The sequence below is a fragment of the Orycteropus afer genome, unplaced genomic scaffold, assembly GCF_000298275.1.
Source record: "Orycteropus afer afer isolate SDZICR_OR568_19922 unplaced genomic scaffold, OryAfe1.0 scaffold00217, whole genome shotgun sequence".
Taxonomy (NCBI): Eukaryota; Metazoa; Chordata; class Mammalia; order Tubulidentata; family Orycteropodidae; genus Orycteropus; species Orycteropus afer.
The window spans coordinates 4,107,370-4,123,888 of NW_006921804.1; the positions used below are offsets into that span (position 1 = coordinate 4,107,370).

General features: G+C 40.0%; 1 protein-coding gene and 1 non-coding gene across 2 annotated transcripts in view; both read right to left on the minus strand.

The window, feature by feature from the left end:
- The window catches only part of UBAP2L (ubiquitin associated protein 2 like), a 40,837-nt gene that overhangs the window by 12,791 nt on the left and 11,527 nt on the right, over positions 1-16,519 (minus strand). Inside the window, exons 10-20 of the mRNA XM_042782012.1 lie at positions 15,332-15,417; positions 12,081-12,252; positions 7,030-7,228; positions 6,201-6,478; positions 5,872-6,044; positions 4,498-4,687; positions 3,734-3,788; positions 3,141-3,315; positions 2,796-2,868; positions 1,670-1,865; positions 1,493-1,581 (exon numbers count right to left, since the gene is read on the minus strand). Coding sequence (XP_042637946.1) covers positions 1,493-1,581; positions 1,670-1,865; positions 2,796-2,868; positions 3,141-3,315; positions 3,734-3,788; positions 4,498-4,687; positions 5,872-6,044; positions 6,201-6,478; positions 7,030-7,228; positions 12,081-12,252; positions 15,332-15,417 — 1,686 coding nt within the window. The remainder of the gene's footprint in view (positions 1-1,492; positions 1,582-1,669; positions 1,866-2,795; positions 2,869-3,140; positions 3,316-3,733; positions 3,789-4,497; positions 4,688-5,871; positions 6,045-6,200; positions 6,479-7,029; positions 7,229-12,080; positions 12,253-15,331; positions 15,418-16,519) is intronic.
- On the minus strand, positions 4,096-4,232 carry LOC122150737. The gene has a single exon (XR_006163824.1). It is a non-coding gene; the product is annotated as a small nucleolar RNA SNORA58 (small nucleolar RNA).

Sequence of the window (16,519 nt, forward strand, 5' to 3'; positions counted from 1 at the left end):
TGCCTACCTACCACTGCCAAATGCTCTGAAAGGGATCACAATAGGTGATCCTGAATACAGCAGGAGAAAAATGTGGAACAAAATTCAAAATAATAAAAACCAGGCTTACTGGTCTGACAAAAACTGGTGGAACCTTAGACTATGACCATTAGACACCCTTCAGGCCTAGACCTGAACTCACCCGGTGGCTCAACGTTCAGCCAAATGACAGTAACACCAGAAAGTATACACTCATTAGAGCAATCAATCATTCAAGATCATAAGGGCAGCATTAGTCCAGAAAAAAAGCTCAGAAGGCAGGAAGGGATAGGAATGAAGGACAACAGAGAGAGTAAACACAGAGGAGAAATAGAAAGAACGCTATTACACTGTGGGGACTGCGTAAATGTCACGAAACAAAAAGTATACAACTTGCTGAATGAAAACCAATTTGCTCTGTTAACTTTCATCCAAATCACACTAAAAAGTTGAAAAACAAAAAACTATTCATAACATGTGGCAACCACTCATTTATTCTGTGTTTTATACTTTTATACCTGCAACAGAGCTACAAAGAGCGGCCCCACTGTGGTGCAGTAATTACTTGGTTTTGCTCTTCTAGTCATGGTCATTGTTACTCCCACCAGATGACTGGGTGGAACAATGAAAATGGAAGGTGCTTGTGAACCACCAAGGGGATTGGACAGCTTGCTAATAATGTAAATAAGGTACATGGGACCTTTGGTGGGGTGGGACTGTGTAAGTAAGATATATGGAACCCTAATGTGAGGACTAGTCAGTTTTGTCATCTCCCTAGGCCTAAAATGAACCAGCTCAGAAGCAGAAAAGGGGGATCTCACTGCCATCAAGAGAAAAAACAGGAGTGAAGCACATCCTTGGACCTGAGATCCCTGTGCTGAAACGGCAGCAGCAGAACCAAGAGAACACCAGGGGAGTGAATGGTGGGCTTGCCGGCCCACAAAGTGAGAAAGCCGGGAGCCTTTGGGCAGGAGGCTTGTTGGGGGAATGGGGTGTACCTATTAACAATGCTCAAAGACTTATGTAACACTTGCCTGAGCAGGGCATAGGACAGGCCAAGGGCCAAAGAGTGACATATTCCTGCAGGAAAGGCTGAGGGGAGGCTGTTCTGATTGAAAACTGATAACCTGAGCATTTCTGAACTTAATCTGTGACCTGTAACTTCCCTATCATGAGTATTGTCTATGAGTTTCATGCGGCCATTGCAACAAATTACTGAACCCAACAGAGAAGAAGTGAGTGCTGTTGGAAGGATGGTTGGTGTCAAAATTGTTGGTTTTTTTTTTTAAAAAGCTGAAAGGTGGCAACATGTCTGACTTTCATCTCACAGCAATCAGCCTTGGGCTGCTGCTGCTGATGGTCACTGTCATTCTCTCCCTGCCTTGTGAAGTTAGAGTTGGTCAGAAGACGCCACCCCCACACCCTCTTTGCTCCCACTGTCATCTTCTAAAGAACCACCTTCTGTCCCACTTACCGGGTAGGCATGTAACAGCCCTGGAGCCATAATATACGGATTAGGCAACAATGGCGGGACCCCAGGAGGGAGGTTCGGAGGCGCTTTTCCTAAAACAGAAATTACATTTCTATACTGTAACACAATTATCTCTCTTCCAGCCCAGAGGAATGCCATCCACCTTCTGTGAAGGACTACCTGAAGTTGTAGCAACTGAGCTTCGAGTTGAGGCTGTGACTGTGGAGTTGCTGCCTAGGCTGAGGCCCAGACTACTGCCACTATTGAGACTAGAGGAGACACTGACCACTGGGGGAGGTGCAGAGACTGTGCTGGACGTGGTGGAGAAAGTGCTGGAGGAAGAATGGAGATTCGCCTCACTCTCCACACTTGTGTGCTTCGAAAAGGGGAATGCACGGGGGAGGGAAGAGAGAAACAGCAATTAGCATCAGAGGTCAGTAAAGATAAACAACGTTTTTTGCTGATCAATTTATCATTATGCTAACTTCCTGAATAAAATGTACCAGGGTGCCCTCTGCCAAAGTAGTTAGAAGGAATTACTAAATATTCTTCAGTTACACATTCAAGACTAATCTGGCAAGGCTGGTAACACAGACCCACTTCACATCATCACCCTGTTCAGATGGCAGCAGAGGCAGTGGAGACAAACTCTCCAGAAAGCAACACTTCGGCTCACTGAGAGTAAAGTGGCCCATAAGGAAACAGTGGTAACCGAAATCTAAAACATTATCATAGCTTCCTCTCCCACACCTTTCTACACTAGCATAGACCAAGAGATCAGTTCATGAACTAGGGGAAAAAAAAAAAAAAAAGTACAAATTCTAATGACTTTAAGCCTGAAGTAGTGTATCTGAGGAAAAAGAGGTTGCTAAGACAGACTTAGCTCTCATATCTTCCCCCAGACTCCTAGCAAACTGATACCTTTGTTCAACCTTGCAAGTTACATGCCTTATTTTTACTACTTCACCTTAATGCCACAAATAGTTACAAATCATAACAATGAAATTAACTCTTTGACTAAAAGCTCTCACTGGTCTCTCTACTTTTTGAAGGTGTACAGACTTACAATGCTTATCCTCACTGACTCAAGTTCAGCACACCCCAGGTGATAGAACGAAAAAGGCTGTACCAGTAAGAAAAGTGTCTTCCCTATACACCTTTACTTCTTTCCTGCAACCTCAAATCAATTATCATTTTGCTGCTTCATAAAGAAATCTTCAAGAATTCCTTCTCAGTAGAAATGTAGGGGTAGACAGTTATTAAATGCAAGAAAACCACATTTCTTCTTTTACAGAATTACACTTACCAAAAGAGTGGATGTTGAAGTGCGCCCAGAAGACGTTGATGACGAAAGGGTATTCTGCTGAGTAGATAACGTGCTATATGGAAAAAGAGTTTGTCATCAGCCATAGCAGTAGGTTATCTACCTGATCCAGAGCTTCGAATATGGGACCAAAGAGGCCTGAGATCATTTGGTAAGCACAATGGCCAGGCAGTGGATACTGCAAAGGGAAAATAAGCCTCCTCTGCCTTCACTTCCCACAAAAGCAGGGGTAATGTGGTCTCTGCCAAGTAGAGGGAACAAGACAAAACTAGGGAGCTCTGTTACTGCTAATCACCAACCCCCACCTCCACCCTCACCCCAAATTACCTGCTGTGTTGTGTGGTGGTAGTATTTGAAATCTCCTCACTGTGGCTCAAGCCACTCAAGGAGGACGAATGCTGATTGGCTGTTGTCAGTAAGGAAGCTGCAGATACCGTTTCATTGAGAGGAGGGATGCTAGAAGTGGAAGGTGAGTCAGATTTCACTGCAGAGCCTGTAGCACCTAGAAATAGAATAGAAAGGAATTCACTCCATTTTAAGAAATGGGGTATTTACAAGAAAAGTGAAGAAAAGGCTACAGTTTAAGGTTTCACCAAAGAGTGTGAATTATTTAATAATGGACCATTTGAATTTAGGTAGAATCTTTTTATTTTAAAAGAAAATTCCAAGCATTTTATAGCATTGCTCTCATTTGTCCAATGAAAAGAGCCAATGGAATAATTATTGTTAAAAGGGAGAAAACATGAAACTCAGGATGCTTTGAGATTAAGCAGCAAGGGAGAGTCAAGCCAAGACTATATAAATAACCAGATGTTCTGATCATTGAGCCAGAGCTCTTTTCACTACAATCTAAGAAGTGCTTAATTCTGAGGAAGGAGGGTAAAACACTCCAACTGGGAAGAAGCCTGGAAAATACTTACCTTCAACGGATTGCGTGGTCTGTAACTGCGTGGCCTGCACAGAACTGAAGCCATTCTGGTACAAGAGGAGCAAGAAACAGAAAGCTTAAGTAAATGGAGCAGGTTAGCACTAACTGAGCTTAATTTTGGTCAATAAAACTTGCAGAGAAATTCTGCAAGTTAACCAAAGAATTGACACAATGCAGACTATCCAAAGGAATAAAATAACAAAAATTTAAAACAAAAACATCAAATAAAATCAGACAGACCAATCCTGTGTGACCCAAGGCAATAGAAGGCAATCCTCAAACTCCTGTAGACATTCCAAACCCAAAATACATGGCAGGAAAGGCCCAAAGTCCAAATCTAATGCTCCTTGGTAAAGCTGTGGGAGTGAGACAGTTCAGCCAAACCACCCATTCTGCTGGCTGTATCTGGCAATCACTCCTCATCTACTCTGGCATATACTGTCCCCCTCACCAAACTAAGACATAGCCAGGTGAGGTCTACTGATATGCACCCAGAAGTCTAGCAATCAGATCTTCCAAGAAGAGAAGTACTGAGATTAACAAATGATCTTCAGCACAAACAGAACGGTTTTCGGCTCCGATCTCCACGCTTGCAGAGAACTTTTACTTCATCAACCACAGAAATGTGCTTTTCTTTCAGCTTCTCAATCAGCACCCTGCAACTTCTTAGCAGCATTTGCCAAAAGTAAAACACTAATATTTAAAGGATTTTGCTCACTATTCTCCTAACCAATGCTCAAAAGCTCACAACACTACCTTTGCCTGAGTCAGGTCCTTTTGGGGTGATGAAGAGATGGAGCTGGGGTACCGCCGAGTCTGTGTGGATCTCTGTTCGTATAGCGGGCCCTGAGCACTATTTTGGGAGGTATAGGTTGTCGACTGAATTGGGCCGCTCTGATAACCAGATTCCTGACTCTGGTTAGATGAAACCGTGGATGAAGATTCACTATTGGGAAGAAGAGAAGGAAAATCTAAGAGAAATGAAATAGAATAGATCCACTGATACTAAGGAAACAGTGGAGCTCTACTACTGGAATAAGCTGATTTCAGTAATTAAGAATTTCTCCAATAGCATATAAAACAAACTGCTATAATTTTCTCTTGACAATAGTAAGATTCCACATCCTATAGCTCTGCTAGTGTCGTGCCTAAGGCATATGACTGCTAACCAGAAGCCTGGCAGTTCAAACCCACCAGCCACTCCCTGGAAGACTGGGCAATCTACTTCTGTAGAATACTACCTTGGAAACCCAAGGAGGGGTTGCTATGAGTCAAACTGACTTGATGGTTTGGTTTTTTGGGTACAGTACCAAGGGTCTAAGAATGGAGTTTAAAAGCACCTTGAACCCTTAAAGGAAAAAGAAAAACCTCTTGTATGCTTACATTCTCTATTTTAAGAGGCTACCGGTCAGTGGAAAGGATACACTACTCTAGCTCTTCTATATATGATAACATGAACCCTGAGCATAATAGTCATTCACATTTTAAGGAAGTTTGAGTTCCTGGTTCTCTTGAGAACCCTATCAGATTTAACGTTACTAGTAGAACTCCCCTGAGAGAAACTTAAAAATACCACACATTTTGGTGGTAATTATGATTCTGTAGTTCTAGACTTGGGCCCAGGATTGAAAAAAACACCCTAGTCCCTTGAAAACCTAGTCTAGAGTTTTCTGCTGCTAAAGATGGCAAGCAGATAGCTAGCTACCAGAGATAGCTACCAAGAGAAAGTAGGAAAGAGTTTATTAGCAAAGTTTCTTGCTATCCATGCTACCTCCTTCTTGCCAGGAGTTCAAAGTTACATCAATTACAGGTATAGGTCTTGGGTGAATGAAATACCAACAGAATTCTTAGCTGTGGCAAATGTCAAAGTACTCTCTGTCAGAGGTGCTGTACACATCTTTCAGAATTTTGTCTGGCCATTCTAGAAGCAGGCAAAGGGTATATATTTCCATCTATTTAAGTTACAGATAACCTAATATAGTTAAAAATGCTCAAAATACTACAGGTGGTTCCTTGTCCCTCACCCAATCAGAAGCTTAGCTTCTCCAGAGTTCTAGGAATCAGAAGGAGACTTAAAAAAAGTGATTAAAAGCCTAATAAAAGATGTCTTACGGTTGATGTCTCCTTTACCTGGCCGTGCTGGTATACAGGCTGCTCGGAGCCTGGCTCGAAGAGGCGCTCGTGGTAGGGGTGGACTCATAATCAGAAAGGACAGGTTCTGACCCAAACTGCAATGCCCCAAACTGCAGGTTTAGCCCTGAGATATCTGCTGAGCCAGGCATCTCCACAGCCAGAGCAGGAATCTACAGGAAATAGAAAGAAGAAACAGAGAATGTAATAGTTTAGACTAATGAAAAATTTCTCAAATTTCCAAACTCAAACTTCACAAATTCTCAATTCCCAAATCCCACACCTTCTTGCTTAAGATACTATTTAAAATCATCTAAAAGTTCGAGTACCTTAGAAGTCAAGGAGGCTTTTTTCTTCTGCTGTTTTAGTTTTTGCTGAGCCGGCTGTGGGCTGGAGGACTGGTTGTCTGAAGATCCAGGAGACATCTGTGGAACCGAGGTGGATTTGCTTGGCAGAGGAGAAGAAGGGGGTGGAGGTGCAGCTGTGGATGTAGCCACTGCAGGTGGCTTCTCCTGAAGGAACACCTCCATCATGGTTGACGATGGCGTGAAGGCCTGGCGTTTTGTAAATGGGCTGTGCACTGTTGAGTCATTTGGGTTCTTCAAATCTGCATGAGAACACACAGTATGTGTGAAGCTGGAGTTGATGATGAACCTCAAGGAAATGTACTGTCCTACTCTACAGCCATGAGCTAAGCCTCCAGGAATCAGGACTTCACCTAAGTAAGTCCTCTTGTAGGGAGGGCTTATTTTCACTGGATCATATTTGTTCTTATTTAATCAAATCAAAGCTAGCAATCTAGGAACCGCCCATGTTGATAATGTAAAGTCTTACGACAGCCAAGCTCATGAACTTTTACAAAGGCAGTGTTATTTTTAAACCCCAAAGAAAAATCTAAAAAGAATCCAGAAATTCCAAGGTCAACAGAAAGAGAACAATTATGGGTATGGCTAAATTCAATAAGACAGACATCTAGCCTCAAATTTTTACCATTCCTCACTTTCTGGACACAGTCTATTTAGTTATGAAGAATCGGTGTGGGAAACTAGCCAGTTGGCTGCCCCTGTCCTCACTTTAGAACACAATCTTCACCCCTCTTCCCTTGCCAGCCTCTTGACAGTAATGCTCTAATGCTTAAGGAATTCAAGTCCTTCTCACCATACTGCACCAGTGATGAGGATTGTGTGGTCGAGCCCATGTCCCAAGAGGAGGAGGTGGTGCTTCCAGATTGAGAATGCTGAGCTGCCAGCTGAGCCAGGGCCTGAGCAGTCTTGAATTGCTCTAAGAATTGAGATCCCGTGGTGCTGCTACCTTTAGCTTCATTGACATCACCAAATCCTTTCCCTAGCATGCTCACCTATAAATCAACACCAGAATTAGAGAAATGTACAGCCAGCATTTTATTCAGCTACTCAGACACTTACCCAGGGTGAAAGTGAGTATAGGTCACACAAGTGAAAAATGACTGAGTATATAGCATAGTCCATGAGTATAAGTTCTGCAATCAGACTGTCTAGTTTCAAATCCTACCTGTATAACCTTGGAAAAATTTCTTTTAATCTCTTTGTCCCTCAGTTTCCTTAGCTGAAAACAGGAATAAAAGTAGTACCCATCATGCTGCAGGAAAAATTAACAAATAATGTGTAGGTGCACTTAATACATTCCTGACACATACTAAACACTCAAGAAAATGAGAGCCATTGAAGCCTATGAAATCACAAGCCCTTCTTCCTTCCTTTTCAGAGAGAAAGCTTTGATGACTGGAGCTTTGTTTTTCCTTTAAAATTTTAAAATCAGTATTTGATTATATAAAGGTTAAAGGCCAACTCCCAACTTTTACAATACACAACCAAATGTCAAGTCAGTATGATTTGATTGTTTTCTATGGTTTCAAATTCCAAAAGGCAATCACTATACAATAAGCATGCAAAATTTACTCTTAATGTTTTTTACTCACTGGCATTGAGTCCGATCTGACTCATAGTGACCCCTCTCTTTGGGTTTCTGAGGCGGTACCACTACGGAAGTAGATTGCCCAACCTTCCTTCCGAGGAGTGGCTGGTGGGTTTGAACTGCCAGCCTTCTGGTTAGCAGTCAAATGCCTTAGGCACTACACCACCAGAGCTCCTTAGGGGTATCATAAATTGAATTGTGTTCCAAAAAAATATGTGTCAACTCAACTAGGCCATGATTCCCAGTATTGTGTGGTTTTCCTCCATCTTGTGATCTGATGTAATTATCCTCCATTTTGTGACGTGTTTTAAATCTTGACCTGTGTTAATGAGGTGGGATTAGATTATATTAACGAGGATTAGGTTGTTTGTTATGCTAATAACATAGTAGTAGAGTGTGAACATCCTTAATGAGGGCACATCCCTGATCCATGTAAAGGGAGTTTCCCTGGGATGTAGCCTGCACTATCTTTTATCTTACGAGAGACAAAAGGAGATGTGAGCAGATAGGGAGGGACCCGAGTACCACCAACAAGAAGAGCTGGGAGCTGAGCATGGTCTCTGGACCCAGGGTCCCTGTGCTGAGAACCTCCTATACCCAGGAGAAGACTGATGCCAAGACATGGAGAACTCCAAGGAACACCAGGACCACAAACATCTAAGAAAGGACCTTCCCCCAGAACTAACAGAGAGAAAAAGCCTTCCCATACAGCTGGTCCCCTGAATTTGGGCTTCTAGCCTCCTAAACTATGAGAAAATAAATTTATTTGTTAAAGCCACCCAACTGTGGAATTTCTTTTATAGCAGTACTAGATAACTAAGGTAGGGTTTTTTCCCCATTACCAAGTGAAGCAATCAACCTAGTCTAGAAGATGAGCCATGTGTCTTAGACTATTCTAAAAGCCTTCTAAGGAAGATGTAATGTAGTCTTCCTTGGGTACTTGTTTAACCTTATCAACCATCATCAAGCAGTGCTTTCTAATACAAAGCCAGTCTATCCAATATTTACCTTATTTTTCCACTTGTTTCTATCCCAAATTAAACAATATAAAACTAAACAAAACTCAGAAATCTGGTTGAGGAATTATGGCAGACAGATGATCTCACATAGCTAATTATCAAATACTCTGCAAGTACAAAGCATTTTAATGAAGGCATGATGAAGATTATTTACTGTCCATGTATTAGACATGAAAATAAATAAGGAAACTTTTATATAATTTAGCTCTATTAAATTTTGCATTAGTTGCTGTCAAGTTGGTGCCTGACTACTGGGAGACCCTATGCACAACAGAACAAAATGCTGCCCTGCCCAGTCCTGCACCACTCTCACGAATGACTGCAGTTCAGATGTTTGTGATCTATATATATAGAGTTTTCAGTGGCTGGAGTACATCACCAGGCCTTTCTTTCTAGTCTATCTTAGTCTGGAAGCTCCAGTAAAACCTGTTCAGCATCACAGCAGTATGCAAGCCTCTACTAAGACAGGTGTTGGCTGTGCATGAGGTCCACTGCTCAAAATTAAACCCACAAGGAAAGCAAGAATTCTACCAGTACACCACCAATGTGGGAAATTAATCCTCTAATATTTATTCTCACTGGTAAAATAATTAAACAATATACTGATTAACACAGGTAATATGAATGAACCGAATAGTATATAGTTAAAATATCACATACTAAATATTAAGAACGGTAAGGTAAAGTGAAAATATGCTGAGAACATATTTTTGCTATCAGAAATTGGATTAGATTTTAAATCAACTCCAAAAAGTAAGAAAGCAATTATAAAACACACACAACATTTAACTATATTTAACCATATTTCCCATATATCTTAGTAGTAGTTATTTCCTATATACCTCCTTACAACCTTTGTGCCATTTTGTTTTCTTTATAATCCCAACACTCCTCTCCCTTTCCCTTCTCCTCACTTTTTATCGCCTGTCATCAATTATATGTAGCAAAAAATATCAAAAAACCAAACTCACTGCCATTGAGTCGTATCTGACTCATAGCAACCCCTCCTTGGGTTTCCGAGGCAATATCACTATGGAAGTAGTTGCCCAACCTTCCTTCCGCGGAGTGGCTAGTGGGTTTGAACTGCCAGCCTTCTGGTTAGCAGTCAAATGCCTTAGGCACTACACTACCAGAGCTCCTTATCACCAAATTACAATTAAATTAATAGTTAAGAAATAACAGAGTTCTGGATAATAGGCTAGCTCAGCAATTTTTCTACTTAAAATACTTATTATAACCCTAAAACAAAATTTTGCTTTTTATTGTGATTTGGGTGAAAGTCTACAGAGCAAATTCATTTTCCATTCAATAGTTCATATACATTTTGTTTCATGACATCGATTGCAATCCCCATAATGTAACAGATCTCTTCTCACTTCCTCCATATAGCTACCTTTTCTGTGTTTCTTTCCTATGCATTCTTGCCCTCTAAGCTATCTCCTTTGCAAATGCTACCTTCTGATTTCCCATGGTTGACTGTTCTAAGAGTGTACCTTCCCAGTTTAATTGTTCACCCCATAAGCCTATCTACCGTTTGCTGAGAAGCCACGGGAATGAGTTCAATGGCAGACCTGAAAGGTGACTAGGGGCCATAGTCCCAGTTGTTTCACCAGTCTCTTATCAGACCAGTAAGCTTGGTCTTTTTTATGATTTTGTTTCCACACTTTTCTTCCACTCTATCCATGATCTCCTATTTTGATCCCTTTCCAAGCAGCTGACACTGGTAGCTGGACACCCTCTAGTTCTTCTGGTCTCAGGGTCATGTAGGCCGAGGCCTACATGGTCCACTAGTCCTTTGGACTGCTTCCATGCATCTTTGATTTTCTTCATTTTTGTTTGCTCCGGACAAGGAGAGACCAACTGTACCTTAGGTGGCTGCTTAAAAGCTTTTAAGACCCCTGTCTCTACTCACCAAAGTAGGATGTAAAACAATGTTTTTGTGTAGTATGTATAACCCTAAAATAAAATTACATGCACATGCATGGTCTCTTAACTTCTTACAATCATAATATTCCTCTACCAAAAAACAAAGAGAAGAAAGAAAACACAAGGAGGAAAAAAAGAAATAGCAGTATGTCTTAGGTTTTACCGACTATAAGACAGTAAATTGGTCACTGCGTCTCTTTGTTTAGTTTACATGATTCCTTTGCTGTGATTAAGAACCTTAAATTTTTTAATGTTCTGAACTAGTAAGGCACATTCTGTATGTGCTCTAAGGTTCTAAATACATACCAGTACTACTGCCACATTTGTATAGTCTGTGTCCACTATCTCATCTTCTAAAGGCCCGTAAAATAGGGAGAGCAAGGACTCTTATCTCCACATACAGACAAAGAAATGCAGACACAGCTAGGTTAAGTGATAGATTGAGGAAGACCACAGGTTTCTGGAAACCCAGCCGAAGAGATACTTGGTTTAAATAAATATATATGGCAATTTCTGCTCCATCAAGAAATGAGGAATTCTTTCAGCCAAACAACAGACAAGTCTGAAAGTGAACGATAATAACAGTTGTGAGGAACATACTCCTCAGAACAATTAACTATCTGAACCAAAAGAGCAGTATATGCCCAAAAACGAAGCTCAGAAGACAGGAAAGGAAGGGTTAATGGATACTAGGAACCCAGGGAGGAAACTGCAACTAATGTGATGGAAAAAAATGTGTGTAAGTTGTGGAACAGAAAAGTAATACTCTCTATAAACTTTAACCCAAACCACAAGTAAAAAAACACAAACTGTAATACAGTTTGAAAGTCTGAGATAATTGGTTTCTTAAAAGCCAATTATACTGCTTCATTGCCACTTTTGTGGAACTATAGTTTCGGGACAATTCTTTCCCAATTAACTGATCTGTGTAAAATAGCGAAGTGCATGCAAAAAGACAAAAAACAAATCAATTGCTACAATCTCCCATAAACTTTAATTAGAACTGGAAAAAGATGAAAATTTGTTGATAACTGATGTCACCAATACCAGTATTCAGCAAAACAGGCACTCAAAATATTACGTCAAATCATTTTTATAAGATTCTGTCTGCCAAAGCCAAGTCCTCCCCTAGAACTAACCACCCACTATCCAAGTTAACATTTTTACACCAAGGGCTGCTAGAAGCATAAGAGAGTATTTCACTACTGACCCAAACCTGGGTGTCCTTGGAAAGAATTCAAATGTGTGTGTATGTGTGTGTGTTGCTACGAAAAGGAAGGTTTGATTAGGCTAACCCAAGTTTCTACTCACCATACTGTGATGAGAAAATGTGTTCCCTGAAGCAGGCTGTGATATGGCACTCTGCTTCGAGTTACTGAACACCAGAGGCTGGGCAAGAGAAGGAGCCTGAGATGGATCCAAATTAGATGAATCATTCTCTATCGAAGATGGTGTCTTTCCCAATAGAACAGCAAGGTCAATTCTAGTGGGGAAAGGAAGATATCTTGATGAATAATGACTCAACATTCTGGTCTTCCCCAACACCTGATTCAGACTATGGTTAAATTCAAATGAAGCCACTTACTGGTGCTGCTTCTCAGCAGACTGAAAAAACACAAAGTCCTAACATGGTTAATTTACCAAAATAAATGATGTATAAAAGCTACTACACTATTTAGTTGAGTTCCACTGATGCTATTTATTATAATTAAATAATTATCCAAAATCTTTCTATTAGTGAAAATATTAATTTAATGAAATATCAAATGTTGGTTTGAATATGGAGCCAAATTTTAAAATCTTCACCCAAGATTTTAATAATGAATAGCTGCCATTACCAATAACTAAGATTAAAAGTGAATGGAAAAAATGATGAAAGCAGCTCAAAAAGACAAAGTGAAGTATTATAATGGAACATACAAAGACCTGGAGTTAGAAAATCAAAAGGGAAGAACATACTCAACATTTGTCAGGCTAAAAGAATTAAAGAAAAATTCAAGTCTCAAATTGCAATACTGAAGGATTCTATGGGCAAAATATTCAACAATGCAGGAAGCATCAAAAGAAGGACTATTACAGAGTCATCATATCAGAAAGAATTGGTTGACTCTCAACAATTTCAGGCGGTAGCGTCTGAACAACCAACGATAATGAAGAAAAAAGTCTAAACTGCACTGAAGGAATTGGCAAAAAACAAGACTAGGAACTGATGGACTACGCTTTGACGTGATTTAACAAACGGATGCAACGCTGGAGGCACTTAGTTGTTTATGCCAAGAAATGTGGAAGACAAATGACTGGAAGAGATCAGTATTTGTGCCCATTCCAAAGAAAGCTTATCCAACAGAATGTAGAAATTATCAAACAAAGCTCACAACCAAACTGACTGCTATTGAGTTGAATCTGACTCATAGCAACCCCCCACTTGGGTTTCTGAGGCAGTATCTCTATGGAAGTAGATTGCCCAGTCTTCTTTCTGAGGAGTGGCTGGTGGGTTTGAACCACCAGCCTCTGGTTAGCAGTCAAATGCCTTAGCCACTATGCCACCAGAGTTCCCCCACTGTCGAACAATATCATTAATATCACATGAACAAATAAAATTTTGCTGAAGATAATTCAAAAACGATTGCAGCAGTATACTGACAGGGAACTACCGGAAATTCAAGCTGGATTCAGGAGAGGACATGGACCTAGGGATATCTCATTGCTAATATTAGATGTATCTTGGCTGAAAGAAAGGATACCAAAGAGATATTTGCCTGTGTTTTATTGACTATGCAGAGGCATTAGACTGTGTGAATCATAAAAATTATGAGTAAAATTTCAAAGAATGGGAATTCCAGAACACTTAATTGTGCTCATGAGGTAGGTACCTGTACATAGATATAAACTGGCTGTCATTTGAATAGAATAAGGGGATACTACATGGTTTAGAATCCAGAAGGATGTGAGTCAGGCTTGCGTCCTTTCACCATACTTATTCAATCTGTATGCTGAGCAAATAATCTGAGAAGGTGGACTATGTGAAGAACATAGCATCAGGATTGGAGAAAGATTCATTAACAACCTGTGATATGCAGATGATACAACCTTGCTAGTTGAAAAGTGAAGAAGACTTGAAACACTGATGAACATCAAAGGCTTCAGTATAGACTACAGTTCAACATAAAGAAAACACAAATCCTTACAACTGGACATCACGACAAACAGAAAAGACTGAAGTTGTCAGGGATTTCATTTTACTGGGATCCACAATCAATGCCCATGGAAGCAGCAGTTAAGAAACCAACTGATATATTACGTTGAGCAAATCTGCTGCAAAGAACTTCTTTAAAATGTTAGAGCAAAAATGTCACTTTGAAGACTAAGGTGTGCCTAACCCAAGCCTTGGTATTTTAACTGCCTCATATGCATGTGAAAGCTGGACAATGAATAAGGACAGACCAAAAAAAAAATTGATGACTTTGAATTGTGCCTTTGACAAAAAATAGTATCACGGACTGCCAGAAGAATGAAGAAATCTGTCCTGGTAGAAAGAAGTGCAGCTGGAATGCTCCTCAGAAACAAGAATGGCCAGACTTAGTCTGAACTTACTTTGGTCATGTTGCCAGAGGGACCATTCCCTAGAGAAGGTTATCGTGCAGGGTAAAGAAGAGGGTCAGCAAAAAAGCTGAAGATCCTCAACAAGATGGATTAACACAGTGGCTGCAATGATGGGCTCAAGCATAGTGGGGATTTTAAGAATGGCAGAAGACAGGGCAATGTTTCATTCTGTGGTATGTACCTGGGGTAGCTTTGAATTGGAGTTGACTCAATGGCAACAATATATAAAACTGTACACCAGAACAATGTTATCTTCAAAAGGTTTTAGAACAGTTGTTTTGTGTTTTCAACTTCTACAAAATTTCAAGTTACCTTTGATAATGGCACCCCTAACATCTTAATCCTATCACAATTGTCCTTAGGACCTTCTGAGTCAAGAGCTATCTAGAAGTGATCCAAGGGGTTTTCAATGAATAAAAATATTCCTTAAAGAGTAGATCTCCTATCACTGACCTTAATACCAAGGTTCAAATTCTAAAAAGCCTATCAGCTAGATCCTGATGAATGGTGGGGGGGCACACACACAGGAATCACTATACTCAGTGGGTTCAGTAGACAAAGACCATTATTATAAAACAAGAGAAACAGCTACGAACTAGTTCTGCAGAATTCAGAAATAAATGAAATCATTTCCACTTCTGGTTCTTCTTTACCCGACCTACTACAAAACAAATTATACTGTGCTATATTTGAATCAATGTTGGTTATGCTAACAGGCTTATCTAAATAATTATAGGTCTATTTTGAAAAAAAGCAGCTATGAAATTTTAACATAAAATAGCCATGAAGTAGAGTGAATAGTAGCAACTGTTATAAAATCTATCAATCAACTGAAAAGTTGTGGTTTGGTTATCACTACTACCAATATCATAAGAGTCTGTAAAGATCTAATGCCTGTTTTAATTACAGCTATCTTGGCCAATGTCTCAGGATAAAATACTGAATTTTCCTGCACTTACCTCTGACCAGCGGTGATTGTCACATTCTCCGCAGGCAGAGGCACCGAAGACACATTAGAGGCAGTGAATATCTTGGTCTCAGAAAGCTGGAAAACAGAGAAATCAGTCATTCCCAGTGTCAGACAGGCTACAGTCAGAAACCTGGTTGAGTAAGGGGAATTCAACATCAAGAAAAAGGGAAATCTCTAAGAAGAGAAACTGTCTATCCTGAAAAATACTGAATGGATTGCTTTTCTAAGTCTCTTCTACAGTAAAATGCTTGATGATCTTATCCAGTAAGAGGGTAGAACTAAAAAACCCAACAAAATATAATGGTGTCATCACATCATAGGTACAGGGAACTTATAGGTAGGTCAATATAGATGCTGGACAGAAGAAAAAATCTATTTTCTCATTAGAGCTCCCAACCCCCACCTCTATCCAAACAATACTTTATCTTCCACTCGCCCCCCCAAAAAAGCAGACAGACTATGGGTAAAATAAAAAGAGAAATAAAAGTTAATTCTAGATTTTTGAGCAGTAAGGGCCCAAGTGCTGGTGAGTTAAGTCTTTTCAGGAATGATTTTAACTATGTGTAATTTTTGCCTTAATACTGATTTTTCCACCACTATTAGACACCAAAATCAGGTAAGCAATTGTAGGGCATAACTCTTCCTTATATACAAAAGTTGATTTGGTTTTTATTTTAATTTTTATTACCATATTTTCTTCTCAAAATATGGAATCCCCCTCCCCCAAATATATTATTCTCTGAAAGTTGCTTAAGCAGACAAGCTAAATCTCAGGAAATAACAAAAATTGCCCATACTCACAAAGCAGTCTAGCTCAGTTACAACAGAACAGAACCACTCTCTGAAGCTGATGCATCTGAAATTTTAAAAACCCCAGCCTGACAACCAAAGCAATCTGACATACCACTTCCTATCATAAAAGCTGTCTTGCCTAAATACAGACAAATACAGGGAAATAGATAAAAAAAAAAAAAAAAAGTTAAAGTAGAAGTTCATCCAGGATCATTGAAAATCATCATTCACAGCAAAAGCTTGACTATGATCAGGAATCAGGAAAAGTTCTTTTACGCAGGTACTACTCAAGTGAGTTCACAGGGTTCTTTAAGTGCCATCTATCTAAAACGTTTCAAAGCTGAGTAGAGCTGGCAGACAGATAATTCTATACATCTATTCATCT